The sequence below is a fragment of the Pogoniulus pusillus genome, chromosome 2 (genome assembly GCF_015220805.1).
Source record: "Pogoniulus pusillus isolate bPogPus1 chromosome 2, bPogPus1.pri, whole genome shotgun sequence".
Lineage (NCBI taxonomy): Eukaryota > Metazoa > Chordata > Aves > Piciformes > Lybiidae > Pogoniulus > Pogoniulus pusillus.
Window position 1 is genome coordinate 25329183 of NC_087265.1, and position 23814 is coordinate 25352996.

A 23814-nucleotide genomic window follows, 5' to 3' on the forward strand; every position below is an offset into this window, starting at 1 on the left:
GCAAAGCAAGCTGGAACAAACACTTCCAGTGTTTTACACTGCTGCAAAATGCAGCCAGGGAAAAGGGTACAAAGAGCAAGATCACAAGCACTGGGTCAACTGGGCATTATAAGATTGGATGTTTTCTTCCCATTTGGATTCTAATTGAGGAGGGAAGTGAAATAAACTGTCCTGCATCTCTCTTTGCAGGTGAAGTCTGTGATCAATCTGCTATTTGCTGCCTACACAGGGGACGTCTCTGCACTCCGGAGGTCAGCATGGGCTTGGGTGTGGGAATGCTGCTCGTTGAGAACTCGCTGCTGATGGTTACTTTTGAGTATGCCCTACAGTGGTGGTTGGGGCATTCAGCTGCACTGGAGATTGAGTATACTCACCTCCAAACAACAACCTCCCTCTCTCCCTAAATCTAACCACCCGAAGTGTAGCCTCAGGCTATCATGCAATCCCATTGCTTTCTGTGGATCATGGGGAAATGCACTGCCCTCAGCAATGTACTGTTGTGGGCAAGAGAGAGAATGACATCCTGGGGTGCATCAAGAGAAGTGTGTCCAGCAATCTAGGGAGGCTCTTCTCCCCCTGTACTCTGCCCTGGTGAGATCACACCTGGAATACTGTGTCCAGTTTTGGGCTGCCCAATTTGAGAGAGACAGGAGTCTGCTGGAGAGAGACCAGCAGAGAGCTGCATAAGAGGCACATGGAACTGCTGGAGCAGGTCCAGAAGAGGCCATGAAGATGATCAGAGGCCTAGAGAATTTTCCTATGGGGACAGGCTGGGAGAGTTGGGGCTGCTCAGCCTGGAGAAGAGAAGGCTCTGGGGATACTTAAGAGCAGCCTTCCAGCACCTGAAAGGAGCTACAAGAAAGGCAGGAAGGGACCTTTTACAAGGGCTCTTAGTGATAGGACGAGAGGGAATGGATTGAAGCTTGAGGAGGACAGATTTAGACTGAAGAGTAGGAAGAAATTTTTTACATTGAGGGAGGTATAAGACTGGCACAGGTTGCCCAGGGAAGTTGTGGATGTCCCTTCCCCGGAGGTGTTCAACACCGGGCTGGATGAGGCCTTGAGCAACCTGCCCATGAAGGTTTCCCTGCCCATGGCAGGGTGGTTGGAACCAGATGATCTTTAAGATCACTTCCAACCCAAACCGTTCTGTGCTTCTAAGAACTCTGCTGTCCCAGAGCACTGCAGCACAATGGGAGAACTTACCCAATATCTTAATGTTTTTGAGGATTTCCAGACTTGGGAGTCCTCCATGGATTTCCTCAGCTGACAAATTTACATCCTTTCCTGCACCTTAGCTTGGTATAAATTCAGAGGTGTGAACTGTTGTTTCCTGCAAAGATGTTTTTTATTTCTCTTGATAATCTTTTATCATAGAGTCAGTGTCAGGAAATCATAGAATTGTTTTGACTGGAAAAGATCTAATCATTATTTTACTCTTCTAAGGCTGGTGCTAAATCATATCCCTCCACCACATCTCTGCCTCTTTTAGATGCCTTCATGTATGGGGATTCAACCAACTCCTTGGGGAGCCTCATCTAATGTTTGAGAGCCCTTTCAGTGAAGAAATTTCACATTAAACTTAAACCTCCCCTTGTGCAAGCTGAGGCCATTTCCTCTTATTCTGACATTTCTTTCTAAGCAGAAGGGACCAACCCCCACCTCACTGCAACCTCCTTTCAGGGAGTTGTTGAGGGCAATGAGGTCTCCCCTTGGCCTCCTTTTCTCCAAGCTAAACAACTGCAGCTCCCTTAGCTGCTCCACACCAGACCTGTTCTCCAGAACAGAGGATAAAGGCTCCCTTTCACTACAACCAAAGTCCCAGTGTGCTCTTGCTGCCATTTATATCCCCAGGCAGCAGTGTTGCCATTGCTTTGGTGTGGGGCCATGGTTCATGCTGGCTTTGTAACTTGTACTAATTAAGTAATACTTAAATATGTCTTTTTTTTTCGTGGTTAGATTTGCTCTCTCAGGAATGGATATGGAACAAAGGGACTATGACTCACGGACTGCCCTGCATGTAGCAGCTGCAGAAGGTAATGTCTCCTGGGCTGTGGTTTGCTGTCTGCTTGTGGGATGTGGTCAGCTTGCTTTAGGGTATCTCTGCTCCCTGTCTGCACTCACAGACCTGCTTTTCTTGCAGGACACGTGGACGTTGTTAAATTCCTTCTGGAAGCATGCAAAGTAAATCCTTTCCCCAAAGACAGGTAAGTGCAAAGGTGCTTGAGTAGCACCTCTTCAGCTCCCATGAGGAGAGGTATCCATCAAATAGGAGTGGAATATATTGAGCTGAATTAGAATGAAGAGGATCCTGCTGGTTCTCTGTAGGTTCTGCAGAGCAAACAGGGATTTCAAAAAAATGCTGAAGCCATTAAAATCAATATTTAAAAGGTTATATCTAGCTTCACAGAATCTCAGACCTCTGGAGATCATCCAGTCCAACCACTCTGCTAAAGCAGGGTCAGCCACAGCAGGTTGTCCAGGATCACAATGTTCAGGTGGGTTTGGAAACTCTCCAGAGGAGACTCCACAACCTTTCTGGGCAGCTTGCTCCAGAGATCCAACACCCTCACAGCAAAGAAGTTTTCCCCCGTGTTATGTTGAACCTCTTGAGTTCCAGATTGTGTCCACTTCTCCTTGTGCTGTCACTGGGTGCCACTGAAGAGAGACTGGCTCCATCCTCTTGTCCCTCACCCTTTAGCCATTGCTTAGCATTGAGTAGATTTCCTCTCAGGCTGCTTTTCTCCAGGCTAATTGGCTTCAGGTCTCAGCCTCTCCTCACAAAGATGCTCCAGTTTCCTCAGCATGTTTGTAACTCTCCCTTGGACTATCTATCTCCAGTAGTTCCTTGTCTCTCTTGAACTGGGGAGCCCAGAACTGGCCCCAGTACTCCAGATGAGGCCTCAGTAAGGCAGAGTAGAAGGGGAGAACCTCCATTGACCTGCTGCTCGCATTCTTCTTGATGCATTCCAGGGGCCCAATGGCCTTCTTGGCCATAAGGGCACATTGTTAGCTCCTGGTCAGCCTGTTGTCCACCACCACTCCCAGGTCATTTTCCCCACAGCTGCTCTTGAGCATGTCAGCCCCTAACCTGTACTGATACATGAGGTGGTTCTCCACACATGCAGAACTCTACACTTGCCCTTGCAGAATTTCATTAGGCTCCTCTTCACCCAACTCTCTGGCTTGTCTAACTCTCCTTCACTCCTGTGAAGTACTTTTCTAGCTACTGAACTTGGTGTGGTCTGTTAACTTCACAGTGTGTGGTCCATGTATCCCCTCATTATTAGCACAGAATGTAAAGAATTGGGTGGTTGCTGCTTTTGTCCCTGGGTGCTGATAGAATCCTAGAATCATTAAGCTTGGAAAAGCCTGTAGAAGAGAAGGCTTCAAGGAGACCTTGTAGTGGCTCCCTCCCTGGAGGTGTTCAAGGGCAGGTTGGATGTGGCCTTGAGTGACCTGTTCTAGTGGGAGGTATCCCTGCCTATGGCAGGGGTTTGGAACTAGATGATCTTTGAGGTCCCTTCCAACTTAAACCATTCTATGAAAAGAAGACCTTTAAGAGCCACAGAAATTACTGGGGGCTGGAACACCTCTCCTGCAAGGGCAGGCTGAAGGAGCTGGGGTTATTCAGCCTGGAGAAAGATTCTGGGAGATCCAATAGCAGCCTTCCAATACCTGAAGGTCACAGAGGAACTGTTTCCAAAGGCCTGCAGTGATAGGATGAGGGGCAATAGCTTGAAATGAGAGAAGAGCAGGTTTAGATTGGATGTTAGGAGCAAGTTTTGCACCATGAGGGTGGTAGAGCACTGGAACAGGGTGCCCAGGGAGGTAGTTGAGGCCCAAACCCTGGAGATACTCAAGGTCAGGCTTGACAAGGGAGCTCTAGTGGATGATGTCCCTGCTGACTGCAGGGAGGTTTGATTGGATGATCTCTGGGTGATTCTGTGATCAAGTCCAACCATGACCTAACTCCCCTGACCACTACACTATATCCTGAAGCACCACATCTACACACTTCTTGAACACCTCCAGGGATGGCAGCTCCACCACCTTCCTTAGCAGCCTATTCAAATACTTGGCCACACTTTCAGTGAAGAAATAATTTTCCCTAACATCCACCCTTCCTCTCTCACCTTTCTCGCAGGTGGAACAACACTCCTATGGATGAAGCTTTACATTTTGGCCACCACGACGTGTTTAAAATCCTTCAGGAATATCAGGTCCAATACACACCATCGGAGGATGCCAGCGAGGGCAAGGAGAACCGAACGGTTCACAAGAACCTGGATGGCTTGTTATAAATCATCTGCAGCTCGAGCCTGAGAATCAGATCACCCACCTGTTTTAATTGTGGTAGACTTAAGTCATGAAGAGCGTGTGTGTGTTTCTATCTGATAGTGATATCTCTTTTCTAGAAGTCTCTGTCACTTCAGTGTTATGTTACAGGAGTTTCTATACGCACAGGACAAATCCAATCTCTCTCTCTCTCTCTCTCAAAAAAAAAAAAACAAACCACAAAAAAAAAGAAACCTAACCAAGAATCTCCCTCCATAATGTGAGCAATATTACCTCATGCTGCATAGAATTGATGTAGAAAAACAATATTTAGCTGTTGTTGGCTTTACTGTGCGCTACTTAATTTATTTTAGTTTTCTTCTTTATGTGTTTTTTTTTTTTTTTTTTCGGGGTGTGTTCTCTATCAACTCTAGTCTGTGGTCAGGAATTATTTCTTTTTTTCTGCTGAGTGTTTTTTTGTTTGTTTTTCTGTTTCTCTAGCCCTCTGTTTCCAGTATGGCCAAGATGAGCTGGAATACTGTCAGGTATGAGTGTCAGTGAGGTTCTTCAGAAGCTGAGGATGCCGATGTAGATTTAGGTAGAGCGTGTGAAGGATCTGCACTTAACCTTTTGGAGGTGGGGGAGGGAAACAAAAACCAAACCAACCCCAAATCTTGAAAATCTTTCCATGCAATCTTGTTTACATAATATAAATATCCACAAGAGTCTTGTAGGTGACACTTGTCAATGGTGTAGGCTTGTAGTTAGAAAGAGTCTTTGTCAGGGAATTCTGTGTTGAGGTTTGTTTGACCAAATGGTGTAGGAAATGTGAGTTGTGCCATCACAGGCTGTTTAGTGGGGTTTTGTGTTTGATTTTGAAGCATTTCAGTTCCCTTTGTCTCTCCTCCCTCCTTGTTCAGCTGCTAAAGTGCTTCCCCTTGTGGCTGGGGGCCGCAGGTGCTTCCCCTCGATGCAGTCGTGTTCCTTGCAGGTTTATCTACACTACAGCCTTCACAAGCTGCAGCGACCCCTCCCCGGGGCTGCTGCTCCGCAGCTGCCACAAGAACCAGCAAGGGAGTTGGAAGTTTGTTAAAGGCAAAGTGCTACACCAAATATTACCTGCACATCTGACCTAACGTAAGGCTTGTGGGTAAGGAACACAAGTGGAGTGAAACAGCTTTAAGGAGCAAAAGAGCCAATGACAGCATGAGCAGAGCAGGAAATAAGCCACATTTTGTGTCCGTTCTCTTCTTGCACTATCATTAACCCAGGGAGCAAGGATTACTGCACCAGTGGGATTCCACTGGTGCAGAACAAGTTGCTCAGTATCAGAGCACAAGTAGAAGATGCTTTTTGTGGTGAAGGGTGGCATTTATTGCCCCACCACTGCAACCAGCCCTGTCAAGGGGAACACAGGTGTCTAGGTATCTGTTGTCTGTAGAAGTGCAATGTTGGGGCAGCTGCCTCATCCCAGGGGCAGTTGCCTCTGCTGTAAAACCTCAGAAGTGAGCAGCCACTTAGCATTTTGTAGTGTTGGATATTCACAAACCATCAGAGTTGTTGGACATAGGCAAGAGTTTGAGCACAAGAGTTTTTAGGCACGAATGCTTTTAGCACATGGCGAAGGACATGGTGCTTGAGGAGCGTGTGCATGGCTGTTTTGACCCTAGCATGTAGTGTACAAGTCAGAGTTCCACTTTTCTGTGTTCAGGCACCAAAGCCTGATAAAACAGTGCCCCAATTCTTTGTAGAACGGCCCAAGCACTTTAATGATCTGAACCACGTTAGCCTCCTTTTGCAAATGGGCACACTAAGGTCTAGAGAGGAGCCAGTAGGGCAGTCTAGCTGACGATCCTCCTCTTGGAGTCCTGTACAGTCTCTCATTGCCATGCCATACTGCCTCCCTGCAAGGAGGATAAGCCACATGGAGAAGTGCTTGATAAACCAGCACAGGGACAGCTTCATCATAAGGGAGACATCCTGGGAGAGTTTTGGAAGCCTAAAGCTCCAAACCAGCATTTCAGAGCTTGCCGGCATGGTTATCAAACACTTTTCCTCCCCCTCTTCTTGTTGATGAGTTGTGGCTCCTGGTTCTGTGTTTTTGTTCTGTTTGCTGAAGATCAGCTGTTTTTCTGATGGCTTTCAACCCTTTCAAGTCCTGTATCACAGCTACCTTACTGCTAGGCAAAAAACTGAAGAAAATGGGCTCCAGTACTCTACTGAGCCACTCTGACAGCTGAAGAGCACAGGTCTCTTTTCTGCTGCACCCTGAGCTAAATTCCAAACAGATTTTTCTCTGTCAGCTTTAGCGTGGAGGAGCATTTTCAGATAGGCTCTAGTTTAGTATTCTGGATGTCAATGCTAATCTGACTTTGTCCATATATGTAGTTTTTTTTCCTGTTCAAGTACATCCTTTGGCTGCTCAGAAAAATACCTGATTTAGCTTTAGTTAACTGAAATTTGCAGTGTTCCAGCTGGTGTTTTTGTTTTGTTTTTTTAAGATAGGTATATAGTACCTATTATATTAAAGTACCTATATATTAAAGATAAAAGAAGGCATTTTTCTCTGAGTTAACCTTAAGGATCCTGGCTAAACTTAACCCTTTCGTGAGTCATACTGAGTGCTTTTTGCCAGCCTTTGCTTTTTGCTGGTTTTAGTATTTCCTCACAGTGAGCCAGAAGCATCATTTTAGCATCATCCAGTCCAGCACTGCAGCTGCTTAGACCCGATGTTATTTATGACTGTAAAGCTGGTAGCAGTACCTTGGTTTGGCTATTCATCCTTCCCCACACCTAGCTTCTACCATTGCTAGCTTTTGGTTCTCTTCTCGGCCGCCACCTTTCTTAACACTCCAAAGAAACTTTTCCCTCCCACCCTTCTTTTGGTTTTTTTTTTGTCATGTATGCTCCCTGCCATATCACAGCCTCCAGTTGTTTCAGCTAACTTAATGCTTTGTACTCAGCAATACTGTCATAGTCCTAGCATTAATTAGCCCACCTTTGTGAACAAAAAATGTATCGTACCACATTGATTCTCATTTTTGTTCTGCTTCAGAGTTGGGCTGTCTGTGACTGTACTTCTTGGCAGTGTCATTGTAACCGGACTGGGCTGATCGCTTGACTTTTAGATTCTGTCTTGTGGGGACTAGACAGTGATGAATGTATTTCTAGCAGTTTCCCATGAATGAATCTAAACTTGAGCTGTACTGGTTCTGAAAAAGAAAGTTATTTATTTTAGGAAATAAAAATCCAGATAGTGTTGCTTTTTACAGCATAATAAATGGAAATACCAAGATGCTGATGGGTGATTGTGGTGGGATTTATTGGTTATCAGTGGGGTTGGAATGGGCCTTGAGAACCATGTAATTAATTCCACCTCCCTGTCATGGCCAGGGACACCTTCCACTAGACCAGCTTACTGAACGCCTCGTCCAACCTGGTCCTAACACCTCCAGGGAGGGGGCATCCACAATCTCCCTGGGCAACCTGTTCCAGCATCTCCCTCCCTCACTGTAAAAAAAATTCTTCCTAATCTCCTCTAACCTTTTTGGTGTGGAAAGAAGGCTTCAGGCATGGGGATGGCTGCTTATTTCCTTTGTGCAGAGCTTATAGGAAATCAGAATTGCTTTGACCTGGTTTTTGCCTTTTTTGTCTTTATGGCAACCTGTTGTTCTAGAGCTGTGTCCTTTCACTGTCTGCTTTTTGTTAATGCTAGGAGCCTTAAGTGGATTGGCCAAGGGCGCTGGCTTTCTCTTGCCTACTCTTCATTCCTACTCTACTTCATCTCCCCCTTTCCTTTTATTCCTGTGGCTGGGCGGGGACTGTCAGTTTTTCCCAAATGGGAGATGAGGAATCCTGTCATTTCATAGCCCCAGTGAAAGATAGGAGTCAGGGGGGCTGTCTCAATAGCTCACCAAGTTCAGCTATAGACCAGTTATCCTTCTTAACCACTCAAAGGTATAAATTTAAGTTGTGTTTATTTAAGTTTGGTTGGGGAGGAATTAATCCATAACATGATACAAGCAGTTATAAAAAGAATTAAACCACCCCCCTCCTTTCTAGGAAATCTGTAACTGACCTGCACCAATACAGTAAAGTAAAAGCATCTGCACTGCCTGACACTTCACAGCTGCACCTCTTCAGCTGCACAAGCACACTGAAAATGAGCTATAAGCTGGTGGCAGACTAATGGAAGTAGCCAAAAAATAATAGAAAGGTCCAAAATGTCAGCTCCATGTATTTTAAATGGCCAAGGAATCCTCTATCAGGTATTAAAAAACAGAACCACTTGTTTGAGTGAGAGCTGCAGAGAACAGGTCAAGCATTTCTGAACAGTAGAGAAGCTGCTCTGCAGTTCCTCCCAGGCACCGAGAGCTGGTAGTAGTGGGGGTGAGAGGCTGCAGTGGCAGCTGCCACTGCGTCACACACAGGCTAAGGAGGCCATCTTGTTCACCTCTCCTGCTCAAGCAGGGCCGGCTAGAGATCATGTACTTGAATAGGGGAGATGCTGCATGAGTGTGCTGCAGGTTGCCCTCTCGGCTACATGCCAGTGAGCCAGCAGAGGACAGTAGGTGTCCATAGTCCAAGAGACCAGCTGCTTAAGACATCCTTTGCCTCTTTGTTCACAAACATGCTGAGAAACAAACCTGTCCTCTGGTGAGAGCATAACTTCATCCTGAACGTCTGTACTACAGCTATATTATCCTACAGCCACTACTCAGTCTAAATGTTGCTCACTTCATTACCAAAGCCAGTAGGGTGCTGTAGGTATTCCAGTCAACAGTGAAATGCATGCCCTGGTTCATAATGCAGGAGACAATCCATGTTTGTTCCACCTGGTATAACCTAAATGGGACATGTAAAAGCCACAAAGTGATCATCATCACCTTACCTGGGCAGATTAATTACAGTGAATAACCACGTCCTCCAACCCCTGTTCTGCTCTTAAAAATAGGCTCTGGTTTTGTCTGATACTGCTGCTAGAGCCTGCACAGGCTTTAGGCTTGCTAGGACATGGTTTGAGCTGCAAGCTCAGCATGTGCCAGTGCAGCCTTTACGGTGATGTCCTAAAAAGCATTCTTTATGAGACATTGTGCTAAACACCCTCTGCAAAATGAACATGCAGGCACCATTTCTGGCTGGTGTTCTCTCAGTATCCCATGCCCTTAGGAGACAAAACCAGGATAAACTTCGGCAGCACACAGACTGAGCATGGCGTAATACCTGCAGTGGTCCTTTTCTCTCTGGTGTAGATGAAAGTTCAAAGCTATGAAAGTTCTTCAGAAATTGTTAGGCAGGAGGTGCAAGAATTCTGAACAGAACCCTTTGAAGCTCTCTGTGTACAGCTAACTCTTTCAAACATTAAATTTCATCCATTCTTTAATGATTCTTCCCACTGCTCTCGCTGATGACTTCTCATTCCTCTCCTCAAGGCAGGGATCTTGTTTAGATCTAAACTGAAAAAAAATACCAACCCCCGTGCCTGTGAGGAGGCTGCTCAGCCTGCTGTTTATATGCCCATTAGATAAAAAATTGTGCTGGAACTTCAGGTTGAGAAACTAAAGAATTGAAGGGTATCACCAAATCCTTGACTGCAGAGCAGGATGCATAAGCTGATCAGCTGTACTAATGATGCAGTAAAAGCTCAACCTCTAAGTTGAATACGCTGAACACATCTGCAAGAAGAAAAGTCAAATGTTAATTAAACAAGCTAAGGAAAACTTCTGCCATCCAGTTTGTGCCTCATGTCCTGTCTCTAGGAGTCACTGAAAAGAGCCCAGCCTCATCCTCTTGACCCCTGGCCTTATATATATTGATTAGCATTGAGAAGATCTCTCAATCTGCTCTTCTCCAAGCTAAACAGCCCCAAGTCTTTCAGCCTCTCCTCCTCACAGAGATGTTCCAGGCCCCTCAGCATCTTTGTAGCCTCCACTGGACTCTCTCCAGTTGTTCCTTGTCTGTCTTGATCTGGGGGGCCCAGTACTGGACACAAGGCTCCAGCTGTGGCTTTGCTGCAACAGAGCAAAGACAGAGAACCTTCCTTACTCCCTGCCTTCCCTACAAGATCCACATGGGAAGCTTTGCTCTCCTGTTCTTCACTTCTACAGCACAGGTGGAGAGAACAACTGAGAGCCATCCCAGTCTAACTCTGGCTTCCCAACTTTCCCTCCACATTTGAAGAGCCACATTCTGAAGTGCTGGCTTAAGTGATGTGTGTTTGAGGGAAAAAAAGAAAAGGCAAAAGACACCTTCTGGCTCAACCCTCCCACAAAAGGCTGCTTTATGACCCATACCACAGTATCAATCTCTGCTGGGCCCACCATCCGAGACACCTCGTCAAATTCTTCAGGAGACATGGGGAGCAAGTTTTCTGGAGACTGGAGCCTGGAAGGGTGGCTAACAGAAGAAAAAGAACAGAGACAAACTATCACTACAGGATCACAAAACTGGGTTGGAAAAGACCTTTGAGATCATCAACCTATCACCCAACACCATCTAATAAACTAAACCATGGCACTAAGTGCCACATCCAGTGTCCTTTAAACACCTCCAGGGATGATGACCCCACCACCTCCCTGGGCAACCCATTCCAATGCCAATCACTCTTGCTGTGAAGAACTTCTTCCTAACATCCAACCTAAACCTGCTCTGATGCAGTTTGAGACTGTGTCCTCTTGTTCTGCTTGTCTGGGAGAAGAAACCAACCCTGGCTACAACTTCCTTTTAGGTAGATGTAGAGAGTGATGAGGTCTCCCCTGAGCCTCCTCCAGGCTCAACACCCCCAGCCTCTCCTCACAGGGCTGTGCTACAGCCCCCTCACCAGCCTTGGTGCCCTTCTCTGGACATATTCAAGCACCTCAACATCTTTCTTAAATTGAGGGGCCCAGAACTGGAATAGTACTCAAGGTACTAACCAGTGCCGAGTACAGGGGCAGAAAGACTTCCCTGGTCCTGCTGGCCCCACTGTCCCTGATACAGGCCAGGATGCCATTGGTTCTCTTGGCCACCTGGGCACACTGCTGGCTCATGTTAAGCTGCTGTCAACCAGTACCCCCAGGTCCCTCTCTGCCTGGCTGCTCTCCAGCCACTCTGTCCCCAGCTTGGGTTGTTGTGGCCAAAGTCTTTTTAGTTCTCATGCCCTTGGACTGTGCCCATCTGTTCAGCCTGACAGGGTCCCTCTGCAAAGCCCTCCTACCCTCCAACACATAGACACTTGCTCCCAACTTGGTGTCATCTGCAAGCTTACTGATGGTGGACTCAATTCCCTTGTCCAGATCATCAGTAAACATATTAAAGAGTGTTGGGCACAGCACTGAAGAAGTGAGGTCCAGCTGGGCTACTGCATGTGAGTAAGGAGGTCCCTTGTGATAAAGCCCCAGTCTGTGAACACCACACCATGCTCTGCAAAGGCAGCAGAACACTGGGGCTGGTCAGTGAGCTACCCTCTAATCAGACAAGTCCCATGAGTCTTTAAGAACTTGCTTTTCAAGAAGTGATTTGCAAGTGCAACCACCCCCAAGATTTCTGGTCTGTTCAACCAAAAAAGGGTGTTTCACACACAGCACTGTGCTGGTGCAGTCAGAGAGGAAAAGACTTGACAATGGCACCTATACCTTAAGCAGTGTGAAGACAGAAGAACTACAGCCAAAATGTTACAGCCAGTTCCTAGAAACCCAGCAGCTCTGGGAAACTTACACTTCAGACACAGATATTAACTCTGTCTTGATGTAGCCATTTCCCTTGGGACCATCCACATCCATTGGTTCTGGTGCTTCAAGGAGCAGAGAAGGAAAAAAAAGGAGAAAACTTGGGCTTTTAGCAAGTTTACTTCACATTGCCATTTTTTTGGGGGGGGACTAAAAATAAAGCCTGTGACCTACATAAACTGCAAGTCTTTATCTCATGCATACGACAGCACAATGGTGAATTTATTCCACTTTTTAATCAAGATTTGCTGCTTTTGCCCTGTAGAAAATGGGGAACTAATTTCCCCTGAAGTAACACATCCTGCTGGGCCCACACAGCCGGAATGAGAGCTGTGTGAGAGTCAGACCCAAGTGGTGGTGACAACTGAAGGATAGGCTCAGTGACAACTGTCAACTGAGCTGGACGTTGTGCCTCTGAAAATCAGACCTTTTCTTACTCTACTACAGCTGAGGTGTCTGGGAGCAGCACTCAAGCATGGCACAGCAGCATTCAAGCCTGGCACAGACTTGCGACACATTCAGTCCCAACTGCTGCCCTTTGTGTGTCACAGAACTGATTTGGCCCCCGAGTATCTGAAGGACAAACAGCACAGACTGCAGGAGCTGTGTGCAGCACTCACCCTCCCTTTGGCCTGGAGTAGTACTTGCCAAAGGCGTTGTCCTTGGGTGTATCTGGGTACAGGAACCTCAGGGGGTTTTCAGGAATGTTTTCAGCTGCCATCACTTTGTAGTTGCGGATGATATCAGGGAAGGTGACAGCAGAGAGCTCCTTCTTGGTGTATGGCTCTACAGAATGGAACTGGGGCTCTGCAAAGAGAGAAGCAGTGACTATTATCATTGAATGGCTCAAGTTAGAAGGGACCTTACAGATCATCTACTCCAAATCCTTGCCATGGGCAGGGACACCCCTCAACTAGAGCAGGTTGCTCAAGGTGTCATCCAGCCTGGCCTTAAATACCTCCAGGGAGGAGGCATCCAGAGTCTCTCTGATCAATCCATTCCAGTGTCTCACCGTCACACTGAAGAACTTCTTCCTAACATCCAGTCTAACTTACTCTCCCTGAGTTTAACAACATTCCTTCTTGTCCTCTTGCTATACACCCTTAAGGAAAGTCCCTCTCCAGCCTTCCTGTGGGATCTCTTCAGGTATTGCTACTGCTCATGGCCTGTTGTTGTAAGGATGAGGACTCCTATGGTAGGGTCTTGTATTGTCTCTCAGTGTGAATGAGAAGACCATAAAAGCTTCTTCTTTTGAAGCCAGCGATGTTCATTATTACTTACCATTTTGAGATCCTTCTACCCAGGTAAAGGTGATAGCTCCCTCTTTGCTGCTCTCACTGAACCTCAGTAAGAAGGTTCCTGGCTGCTGGTCCTTCAGCAAAGCACGTTCTCTCTCCTTGCTGATGAAACCCCATGATGCAGCTGCAGTGGGAAGACAAAAAGCTGATTTCAGTCATCAACACAAAAATCTATGCTGTGTTGGGCTAGCTAGGAAAACTGAAAAGCTTTTGTTGCTTAAGAGCTTAAGTACTTTAAAAGCTTCACAGAAGGCTCTGTGCTGTGAGTAGCTGGAAAGCTAGCAGCAGGCCTCCAGGCTGGAGCTGCCCTGGGGAAGACATGAATCACCACACTATGCTCAGCATTGTTATTGTGTAGACAAGGAGGCAGAATTTCTTTGTGCTGCTGCTTAATCCTCGAAATAGGGCTACAAGGATGATCAGAAGGCTGAAGCACCTCTCCTGTGAGAACAGGCTGAGAGAGTCGGGGTTATTCAGTATGGAGAAGAAAAGGCTCCAAGGAGACCTTATTGTGACCTTCCAGTATCTGATAGGGGCCTACAAGAAAGCTGGAGAGGACTTTTTAGGGTGTCAGGACTAGGGGATAATGGTTCCAAACTAGAGGAGGGCAGATTTAGATTAGACATTAGGAAGAAATTGTTCACCATAAGGGTGGTGAGACACTAAAACAGGTTGCCCAGGGAGGTGGTGGAAGCCCCATCCCTGGAAGTTTTTAAGACCAGGCTGGATGTGGCTCTGGCCAGCTTGATCTAGTAGAAAGTGTCCCTGCATTGGCAGGGGAGTTGGAAACTAGATGATCCTTGATGTCCCTTCCAACCCTGATTCTAAAATACTCCATCAATAAGATCAGGCCCTGTGTGGCCCTGGGCAGCCTAATGTGTCCCTGTTCACTGCAGGGCGGTTGGACAAGATGACTTTTGAGGGTCCCCTGCAACCCAATGCAATCTGAATAACTAAGTTCTGAGTACAAGTGCTACTGTCCTGTGCATTCAGCTGGGGAGAGGGCACTTTGCACAAAATCCAAAGATGATTTTGCTTAGGACTTTAGATGCTGTCCTGTACTGTTTTTATTTTAATGTTTAAGTCACCAATGTTCAGTGGGAAATACCTTATGTATGATCAAAGTCTTTTGCACTGAAGAAAGGGCAAGTGTTTTTGAGGCTGTCATACTTCTTTTGACTACAAAGGGAGGCTCCATCCTAATCAACACTGTAATTCGGTCTCTTTCCCACTTGTACCTTTGCAGCTGGCACGAGTTCTCCCTTCAGTTTTCCTCTTTTGTCTTTCTAGGAAACAAAGATCTGCGACTATCCAACCAAAGCAACAGGGAAGGGGGAATTTAACAGTACTGAATCTCTGGGTTTACTACATTCAGGATTTAACTTCATAGAACGTTTTGGGTTGGAAGGGACCTCCAAAGGTCATTTAGTCCAACCACCCTGCAGTCAGTAGGGACATCCTCCACTAGATCAGGTTGCTTACAGTCTTGTCGAGCCTCACCTCAAGTATCTCCACGGATGGGGCCTCAACCACCTCCCTGGGCAACTTGTGGCAGTGTTCTACCACCCTTCTGGTAAAGAACGTGTTCATGTTCCTAACATCCAGTGTAAGTCTGCTCTTCTTGAATTTCAAACTTCATTGCCCTTTGTCCTGTCACTGCAGGCCTTGGAAATAGTTCCTCTGTAGCTTTCTCACAAGTCCCCTTCAGTTACTGGAAGGTGCTATTAGATCTCCCTGGAGCCTTTTCTTCTCCAGGCTGAACAACCCCAGCACCCTCAGCCCTTGCAGCAGACATGCTCCAGACCCTGATCATCTTCACAGGACCCAATCCATCAAGTCCACATCCTTCCTGTGCTGAAGAACCTTCACCTCTTCTTTCTGCTAACACCTGACCTCCTACCTGAGAGCAATGACTAATGCTGCTGGAAGCTGTGTACAACCAAAGGCACAAATGAAAAGATCCTGTAGGAGCCATGCTGAGGTAGAACAACAAATAGGACAGAAACTGCATCTCCGCTGCTTCAAATAGTGGTGGCAAAACTTTCCACTGCACTGGAGTCCACTTAGCTAAGAAATACATAGGTTTTAAGCAAGACTTTGATAGAATTCATCTGGAGCTCAGGGTAAGAATTTGAAGCCTGATGCAGAATGCAGCAGGACAGCTGTTTCAGATCCTGCAAACTAGTGGGTAACCAGGATGATCCCCTGTGAGTGTGGTGTTGATGCAGTTTCATCATGTGGCTAAATCCAAATTTCACTGTGACCTTTGCTTAAAAACCTTTTCCTGGCACAAATCCCTTCTGAAATTGGCACTACCAGAATCAAGTTTCCTACCCCAGTATCAGAGGGCAAACTCAGCTGGTTTTCCATCGGCCAGAGTCTTACTGCTTCATGCTCTGCTGAAATGGGTGAAAGCTCTTTCAGCAGACACAGAATCTGAGACTGGCTGCTGCAACCTAAAGAAAGCTACAATAACATCTGGGTTTATTTTGGAGGATGGATGCTCACCTTAGGACTTGTACTTCAGCCTTCCCTGATAAACACAACAGGCTCTCTTCTTGAGTGTGTAAAGAACCAACTTACAGCAGTAGCAGAGGAAAGTAAAATAACTGATCTGACCATTCATAGCCCCTGCTCTGTGACTTAAATGGGACATCCTGGCCACCTGCTGTAAGCAAATCTCAGAATCACAGAATGTCAGAGGCTGGAAGGGACCTCGAAAACTCATCCAGTCCAACCCTTCTGCCAGAGCAGGATCACCAATACCAGATCACAGAGGAACGCATCCAGGTGGGTTTTGAGTATCTCCAGAGAGGGAGACTCCACAACACTGCTGGGCAGCCTGTTCCAGTGTTCTGGCACCCTCGCAGGGGAAAAATTCCTCCTCCTGTTTACATTAAACTTCCTATGCCTCATTAGAGGCTTCCTTAGTTTTGCTCACATGTTTCTGGTTGCAAGTTCAACTTCATTGGACCCAAACTGACACACCCAACCTCACCACCTGAGGATGCAAACTGTTAGTCCAAGTGAGAGGTGTAAGGCAAGGATCATGTCTTGGTTAACTTCACTGACATCTTACCCATCATTCCAGAGACACAGGAGGTGTTTCTTAATAAGCTCCAAGATTCCTTCAATCCACAGCCAAAAGGGGAAGTTTTTATCATTTAAATTTTCCTGAAAATTACAATAAGGGAAAGCATGAGTGGGAGGGGGGTGAACAGGGGTAGTGAAATGTGAGTTGTTAAGCAGAGAGGAAGGAGACTCTCAATCCTGCCAGCATCCACTTGTTCTTGCATTTTTCTGCTCTATCCCACCCTCTCCATGATCTTTTATGGATTGGGTATTTTAATTCCCTTTTCTGTTTCTCTGCTCCAAAAGGACAGGTATTTTGGGGGGAATGAAGGATGCACTGAAGGACAAGAGGCAGCGTGAGAGAAATGTTTGTCTGAGCCTAAAGCACCCCCAAACACACTCCATCACTTCTCATGCAGTGACACTGATCTATGAGCAGAGAAAAGGTTGCTGCCTGGGCACTGTGCTTACTGGAGCTCTTGGACATCCAAACAATTCCAGCGGGTTTTCACTCAGGCTGGCTGGCAGAACAGCTTACAGATACTTTCTGCTCAGACTTGGATTTCAGTTCCTCCTGAGACACCCACATTAATGAACTTGAGTGCTTGTAGCTCTCTTCTCAGAGTCTGCTCCTGCTTAGCTATACCAGTTGAGGGACTAAAGCCAGAGAAAATGGGGAAGGTTCTTCTGTCCTGTCATGAAACCTCACTATGTGGCTTTCTGCCATCATGCTGAGCCTCTTGGCTCCCCTCTGCTAATCTTCACCCTAATCTGGTTGCCTCTGTGTCTATGAAGTGCCCTTCACTGTAAAAGAGAAGAATCACTCATCTTGCTGGGGTGTTTTTGACACAAATGAAGAACTACTCTACTAACAGCAGCTGCATTCCTAACAATGAAGAGGCTGTGCTTCAAAGATGCATTTTTCTACACAGTTTACATAGCTCAAAAGCAACCTCAAACTCCTCTGCTCCTTGCTATTATAAACCCTTCTCCTGCTGCTGCAGCTACTTTAACCTTTTCACCAAAACCTCTCTCTACCGTGTATGCTACAGAATAATTAGGGTATACTACTGAAAAAGCAAGCACCCTAGAAGGATCCCCCAGCCAAACACACCCCAAAAAAACCCAAATCACCAAACAAGCCCCACAAGATCAAGACAAAGCTCCCTTCTCATTTTTTAAACTGTGTTCATACCTTGCAGAATCTTGTCCAAGGAATGAGGCCATCATGAGCTCCTCCACTTGTTGGCCCTGAAGAGAACAAATTGACTTCAGTTATGTTACTACAGTTGACAAGCACTGAGTGTTCATTTACAACTCTTGATTTCATGGGCCACACAAGAACTGGAAGGCTGCTTGCTGTATTTTTCATGGCTAGTGCAGGGAGAGCTTGAAAAATTTCTCTCTGGAGAAGTTCACTGCATCAGAATGACCAAACATATTTAAAGAGACTTTGTGTAACTGGAACCAATTTGTTCTGACACTTTTCTTGCACCTCTCCAGCAAAACACAACTGCAACCCTCAAGCTCTTTTGTAGGACCTCTACAATATCTTTCTGGCATTAAGCCTGCTGCTGTTGTGATTCTGGTGGCTTGCAGTCTTTTGCCTCAGAAATTCCTGACTCCTAGGTCTGTCTCAACCACAGACTTATCTCATTCCCATTGCAATCATTTCACCTCACGTTCTTTTTGTGTTGACATTTCATAACCACATCCAAACCATAAAGTCCTATCTTGTGATGACAGCAGCTAGAGCTTTGCAGACCCCAAGTGTGCTCGGAGCCAAATCCTTTGCCACTGCAGAACATGCTATGCATTTCAGCAACACCAGAAAGATGCTGCTCTTCTCTCTCATCTCTAAAAATAAATGTGGTTAGGGAGCTTGCTTCTGATGCTGCTGCTATTAGACACCACGACTCTGAGCTTTCACATCACAACTGCAGGTGAATTGTATTCTAGCACCCTGTTAAGTGCCCTTGCACTAAGGGATCTTACAATGTTCACCCACCTGGATTTTTTTTTGTGTGGTTTTTTTTTCAGTAGTGAGATACTTCTAGCTATAGAGGTTAAGCTTTAAATAGCATCCCTACACTTAGCAGAGCTTGAGAAAATCTCTAAGTTCTGACATGCAAGTTGACCACAGAAAATATTTTAGTGGTCACCCTGTCTTCAGGATGCTCAATTAAACTAAGAGAGTTACTCTCCTTGCAGAATTCTGCTAAGTTATGTATTAAATCACTATGAATTTTGTCTGGGGGCAATGGGAGGAAGGAAATTAGAGACTGGAATGCTGTGCTTGCCACCTAGACCCACTAATGTCAGATCACTTTAAATGCTCCCTGTGACTTGGTGCACTACACTCAAGCAACAGTAACTTTAGAGAGTCTACTGTGCCAGCTGTGCCAAGTGCCCTGCCTGTTAGGCAAACAAGCAAGGAATTTGGGAACAGAACTCATGCCTGAAGAGGCTTCTAGTATGCACTCTCACAGAATCACAGAATGTTAGGGGTTGGAAGTGACCTTGAAAGATCACCTAGTCCAACACCCCCTCTGCCAGAGCAGGATCACTTAGAGTAGGTCACATGGGAACACACCAGGCAGGTTTTCAATGTCTCCAGAGGAGACTCCACAGCCTCTCTGGGCAGCCTGCTCCAGAGCTCTGTCACCCTCACAGTGAAAAAGTTTTTCCTTATGTTCATGGGGAACCTTCTCTGCCCCAGCTTGCACCCCACTGGCCCTTGGCCTGTCACTGAGTAGAGGCTGGCTCTGTCCTCCTGACATTGACTGCCCTTCACATCTTTATAGACACGAATGAGGTCACCTCTCAATCTCCTCTGCTCCAAGCTAAAGAGCCCCACTTTCTTCAGCCTCTCCTCACAATATGTTCCACTGCGTTCAGCATCTTTGTGGCTCTTTGCTGGACTCTTTCAACCAGTTTCCTGAGGTCCTTCTTGAACTGAGGAGCCCAGAACTGGACACAATATTACAGATGTGGCCTCTCCAGGGCAGAGCAGAGGGGGGAGAAGAACCTCTCTTGACCTACTGACCACAGCCTTTCTAAAACAGCTGAGGATGGCATTGGTCTTCTTGACCACAAGGGCATACCTTGCTCTCACCTGAAAGATGTTTAATTTGATCTCCTTTACCAGGCTCCTAGTTGAAGCACCAACATGCAAACACTGTTTATGCAGGTAGAGTAAACCCCTACTAGTTTGGGGCATGCCTGAAGGTAAAATTAATGAAGATGGATTTAAAGAAAAAACAAACAAATGCCAAGCAACAATCTGGCTATATGTGCATTAACTGAGGAGCTCCTTTCTTAGAGAAGTGGTGTCTTGTATTCCTGTGTGATCTGGTACAGGGCTCTGGCAGGGGGGTTGGACTGGAATGAGCTTTCCATGTCCCTTCCAGCCCCTGACATTCTGTGATTTGCATAAGAGAAAGAGGCAGAAGCAGCCCTAGAACTCCCTAAATTATGACTGCAGTTACAGAATAACAGAATTAACCAGGTTGGAAAAGACTTCTAAATGCATCGAGCCCAACCTATCACCTAATCCTTCTAATTAACTAAACCATGGCACTAAGTGCCACACGCAGACTCCTCCTAGACACCTCCAGGGATGGTGACTACACCACCACCCTGGCCAGCCCATTCAAATGCCAATCATTCTTCCTGTGAAGAACATCTTCCTAACATCCAGCCTAAACCTGCCCTGGTGCAGTTTGAGGCTGTGTCCTCTTGTTCTGTCACTGGGTGCCTGGGAGAAGAGACCAACCCCCATCTGACTAGAACTTCCCTTCAGGTGGTTGTAGAGAGCAATGAGGTCTGCCCTGACCATCCTCTTCTTCAGGCTGAACCCCAGATCCCTCAGCCTCTCCTTGTAGGATTTGTGCTCCAGCCCCCTCACTAGCCTTGATGCCCTTCTCTGGACACGTTCAAGCACCTCAACATCTTTCTTAAATTGACCTTCACGTGCAAATTCTACCACCCTGAAAGCTGGAGAACAGCTCATTGTAATAAAGCGATACCATACGAAGGCAAACTAGGAGAGGAGATGCAAACTTAAAACAGATTGCAGCAAAGATGTATACTTGCTTCAATAAAACAAGCAGCTGTGATGGCAGCAGACCATACCAAGTAGCTTCTCTCCCAGCATGCTCAGCTGATCTGCATTAAGTCCTCTCTTTGTTACAGAAGAAAACTGCCAGCTCAGAACTTCAGAGAGGACAGACCACTTTGCACAAGGTGGATTCAGAAAGAAGGACAGGTTCTAGAAAGGAAAAATAAAACATCTAGTTAATAAACATGAATTTGGGAATACCATTTGAATTTACTTGTGTAATTACAGGAGTGTGCTGTCAAAACAAAATACAGTTTAAGATGGGATGGCAGCTTGGCCAACTCTGCCAAAGCAGCCTGCTCTTCTGACAGGTACTCTTGGCATGGAAAAATCAGCTCTGACACTCTGCTTTGGAGCTGCCTTCTCCCAGTGGACAGACTCCCTGGCTGACTCACTGTATCTGAATTCTTGAATATTTGACTTTTCACCATATACATACTGAATATGACAGATACTGCCCTGTGGGCTTCGAACATTGCCCATTCAGGGACGGGGAGGTCACTGTCCCTCTCTCTACATCTGAAAGCCATTAAGAGTCATCTGCCTGGAACAAATGCGGCAGACGCTCGTATACAATGCCTGGCAATTCCACACAGCATTCCTGATACCATCTTTGTTGTTGGCAATACCTTGGGATCGGTAGACAGCATGTTGAACCATAAGATAGAAGCCCATCCACTTGGAAGCTGGCTCACGTTTGAGATCACAACAATGGGAAGGGATGTGGTCTGAAAGGGACACAGAACGAAACACATCAGATTATGCTGTGCCCCTGGCTGCTGTCCTCCTCTAGACTACCAAGAGGCCTCTTCCATTATAATTCCCTTTATTTTTAGTAAGTTTGTATACAAGGGAGACAATGTCAGTATGACAAAATACTGGACAGACTTTCATAAATTCACAGAATGGTTTGCATTGGAATAGATGTTGAAGACCACCTAGCTCCACACACCCTGCCACAGGCAGGGACACTGTGCACAAGACCAGGCTGCTGAAGGCCTTGAACACCTCCTGGGAGGGGACATCCACCACCTCCTTGGGCAACCTGTTCCAGCATCTCATCACCCCTCACTGGAAAGAGTTCCTCCCTAATATCAAACCACAGTCTGCCCTCCTCAAGTTTCAATCCATTCCATCATGTCCTATCACTACAAGCCCTTGTAAAAGTCCATTTCCATGTAGGCCCCTTTCAGGTCTCCCTGGAGCTTTCTCTACTATAGGCTGAACAGCCCCAGTTCTCTCAGCCTGTCCCCATAAGGGAGGTTCTCCAGCCCTCTAATCATCTTCATGGCTTCCTCTGGACCTGCTCCCGTAGTTCTTATGATGAGCGGCACCAGAACTGGAAACAGTACTCCAGGTGTGGTCTCACAAGAGCAGTTCAGAGTGGCAGAATACCCTTCCTTGTCCTGCTGCTCTCACTGCTTTTGATGCAGCCCAGCACACAACTGCCTTCTCAGCTGCAAGCAACTACTGCTGTCTCATGTTGAATTTTTCCATCAACTGACACCCTCAAGTGCTTCTCCTGAAGAGTGCTCTCAAGCCACTCCTCACCCAGCCTATATCTGTGCTGTGACTTAGATGATTGTGTCTGATGAAGACTTCCATTTAGTGCCAAGTCACGATGGCACTGATAGCAATCAGAGTTCACAGTATATTACTTCTGATATAAATGGAAACTGATCCCTGGAGAGCTTAAAGCATGGGGTTGGTTCTCAGACATTATGTAAAACACATCTACTCTTACTTATTCAGAGATTTGACAGCATTCTCCCTGTCTGTGCCTATAAAGTGTCCTTCACCTACCTTGAAATAACTGAAGTGCTTGATAGCCCAGTATTTATAATAACAAGAAAGTTTGGATTGTCAATGTGAGCAATAAACAGGAATTGAAGTCCCTCTGCTTCATCCAAGACATACCTCTAGGTCTATTACCAAGCCAGGCTGGCACAGCTGTGTCTCAAAACTCAGAGAATGAAGTTCTTCTGTTACAATGAGAGGGCCCTTTAAAAATAGTAAAACAAAAGAAAACCTCTCAGGTACTCCAAATTGCTTAAGGGTAAGAAAAGGAGATTTATCGTGGGGGAAAAACCTTTCTGCTCAATGTTACTTGCTCTAGATCTCAGGAACAGTTTGCAGGTCAAAATGCTGACTCCCTAAAGCTAGTTGTTAAAAATCTAGACACCCTTTATTTGCTTACTTTTTTGCTTCTATCTAGAAATCACCAGAAAATCTGTCCCTGCTGGAAAAAGTCTCATTAAAGCTGGGTGCTGGTCAGGGAGAACCCCGGGGTGACACCATTCTGGCACCAGATCTCACTTATATGCACCTGTTAGAGCGAGAATTTCCTGGAAACACTGATCTCTCCTATTGATCTGTCTGCCTGTGTTTCTCTTCATGAGGCTGAATGTGTGAAATGCCCCAATGCTGCCTTAGTTCTGTGCAAAGTCTTTGCAAACCAAGTTAATGCTGCTTACCTCATTTGTTCTGCTTCCTGCATTCTTCTGCTCTTTCAGTTGCTGCAAATGAACAAAAGCAACCCTATCACTTGGCTACTTCAGCCACAAAAGGAAGTGGGAAAGGATGGAAACGTTTGACATGCTCAGCTGTAAGCAAACCAGCTTCTCTCATGTCTGAGTCTCGTTGGTTCTAAGCTGTAGAAGCCAAAGGATTAAACTGTAGGTAACTGCTCCTTTTTCACAAACTATTCATCTGTGGAAATAGATATTGCACTGTTATGATGTCTTCTCTAGGAGGCCTCCTAAGAGCAGAAGCAGTGTGCAATCAGTAAGGATCAGATTAAATACTGGATTCTTAGAAATGGGCAATGAACTGCAGACTGTTGTCTGTCTTGCATAATGAAGGGACGAAGGGAGACCTCCATGCTCAGGGTTTGCATTTTTCCTTTGGTTCCACCATTACAACAGGAATCTGACCCACTTCCCAATCCTGCAGATCAAATGTTATTCTAAAGGCTACCCACACCTTAACAACTTGGATTTTCCAGACTCAAAGCTCTTTAAACTACTTCAAGCTTTTCTACTTGTGGTCCTTCCTCTGACAAGCCCAAACCAGTGCTTCCAGGCACAGTTCCTCTTAAAATTGTCTCCCTCTACCCATACAATTAAATGGATGTGCCAAAAATAAAGGAAAACATAAGAATCTCCTACCAAGTGCCTAAATTCTGCTGCTAGACTTCCATTAGTAGACTCTTCCATGTTCATTACTTTTGTGCTTGTTCCCAAAATATTGAATTTCCTGAACCTTTACAAAGAGAGAGAAAAGAATTGAGTCTCAAATTCATTGAAAGATCCCAACACTAATGCATTGACATTAATGCTAC

General features: G+C 46.0%; 2 protein-coding genes across 3 annotated transcripts in view; one reads left to right on the top strand and one right to left on the bottom strand.

Annotated features, from left to right (window-relative positions):
• The window catches only part of GLS (glutaminase), an 88258-nt gene extending 80685 nt beyond the window's left edge, over positions 1-7573 (top strand). For both annotated transcript variants that reach the window (XM_064158253.1, XM_064158261.1), the window contains 4 exons: positions 190-251; positions 1960-2036; positions 2144-2207; positions 4148-7573. In XM_064158253.1, coding sequence (XP_064014323.1) covers positions 190-251; positions 1960-2036; positions 2144-2207; positions 4148-4304 — 360 coding nt within the window. In that variant the 3' untranslated portion in view covers positions 4305-7573. The remainder of the gene's footprint in view (positions 1-189; positions 252-1959; positions 2037-2143; positions 2208-4147) is intronic.
• A 665-nt stretch (positions 7574-8238) lies between these two features.
• LOC135187326 (signal transducer and activator of transcription 1-alpha/beta-like) overlaps positions 8239-23814 on the bottom strand; it is a 28711-nt gene continuing 13135 nt past the window's right edge. Inside the window, 13 exon segments of the mRNA XM_064165938.1 lie at positions 8239-9953; positions 10572-10674; positions 11974-12053; positions 12610-12791; positions 13266-13395; positions 13397-13406; positions 16362-16456; positions 17550-17605; positions 20489-20624; positions 21104-21202; positions 22392-22475; positions 22949-22990; positions 23642-23735. Of these exon segments, the coding sequence (XP_064022008.1) occupies positions 9930-9953; positions 10572-10674; positions 11974-12053; positions 12610-12791; positions 13266-13395; positions 13397-13406; positions 16362-16456; positions 17550-17605; positions 20489-20624; positions 21104-21202; positions 22392-22475; positions 22949-22990; positions 23642-23735 (1135 nt within the window). The 3' untranslated portion in view covers positions 8239-9929.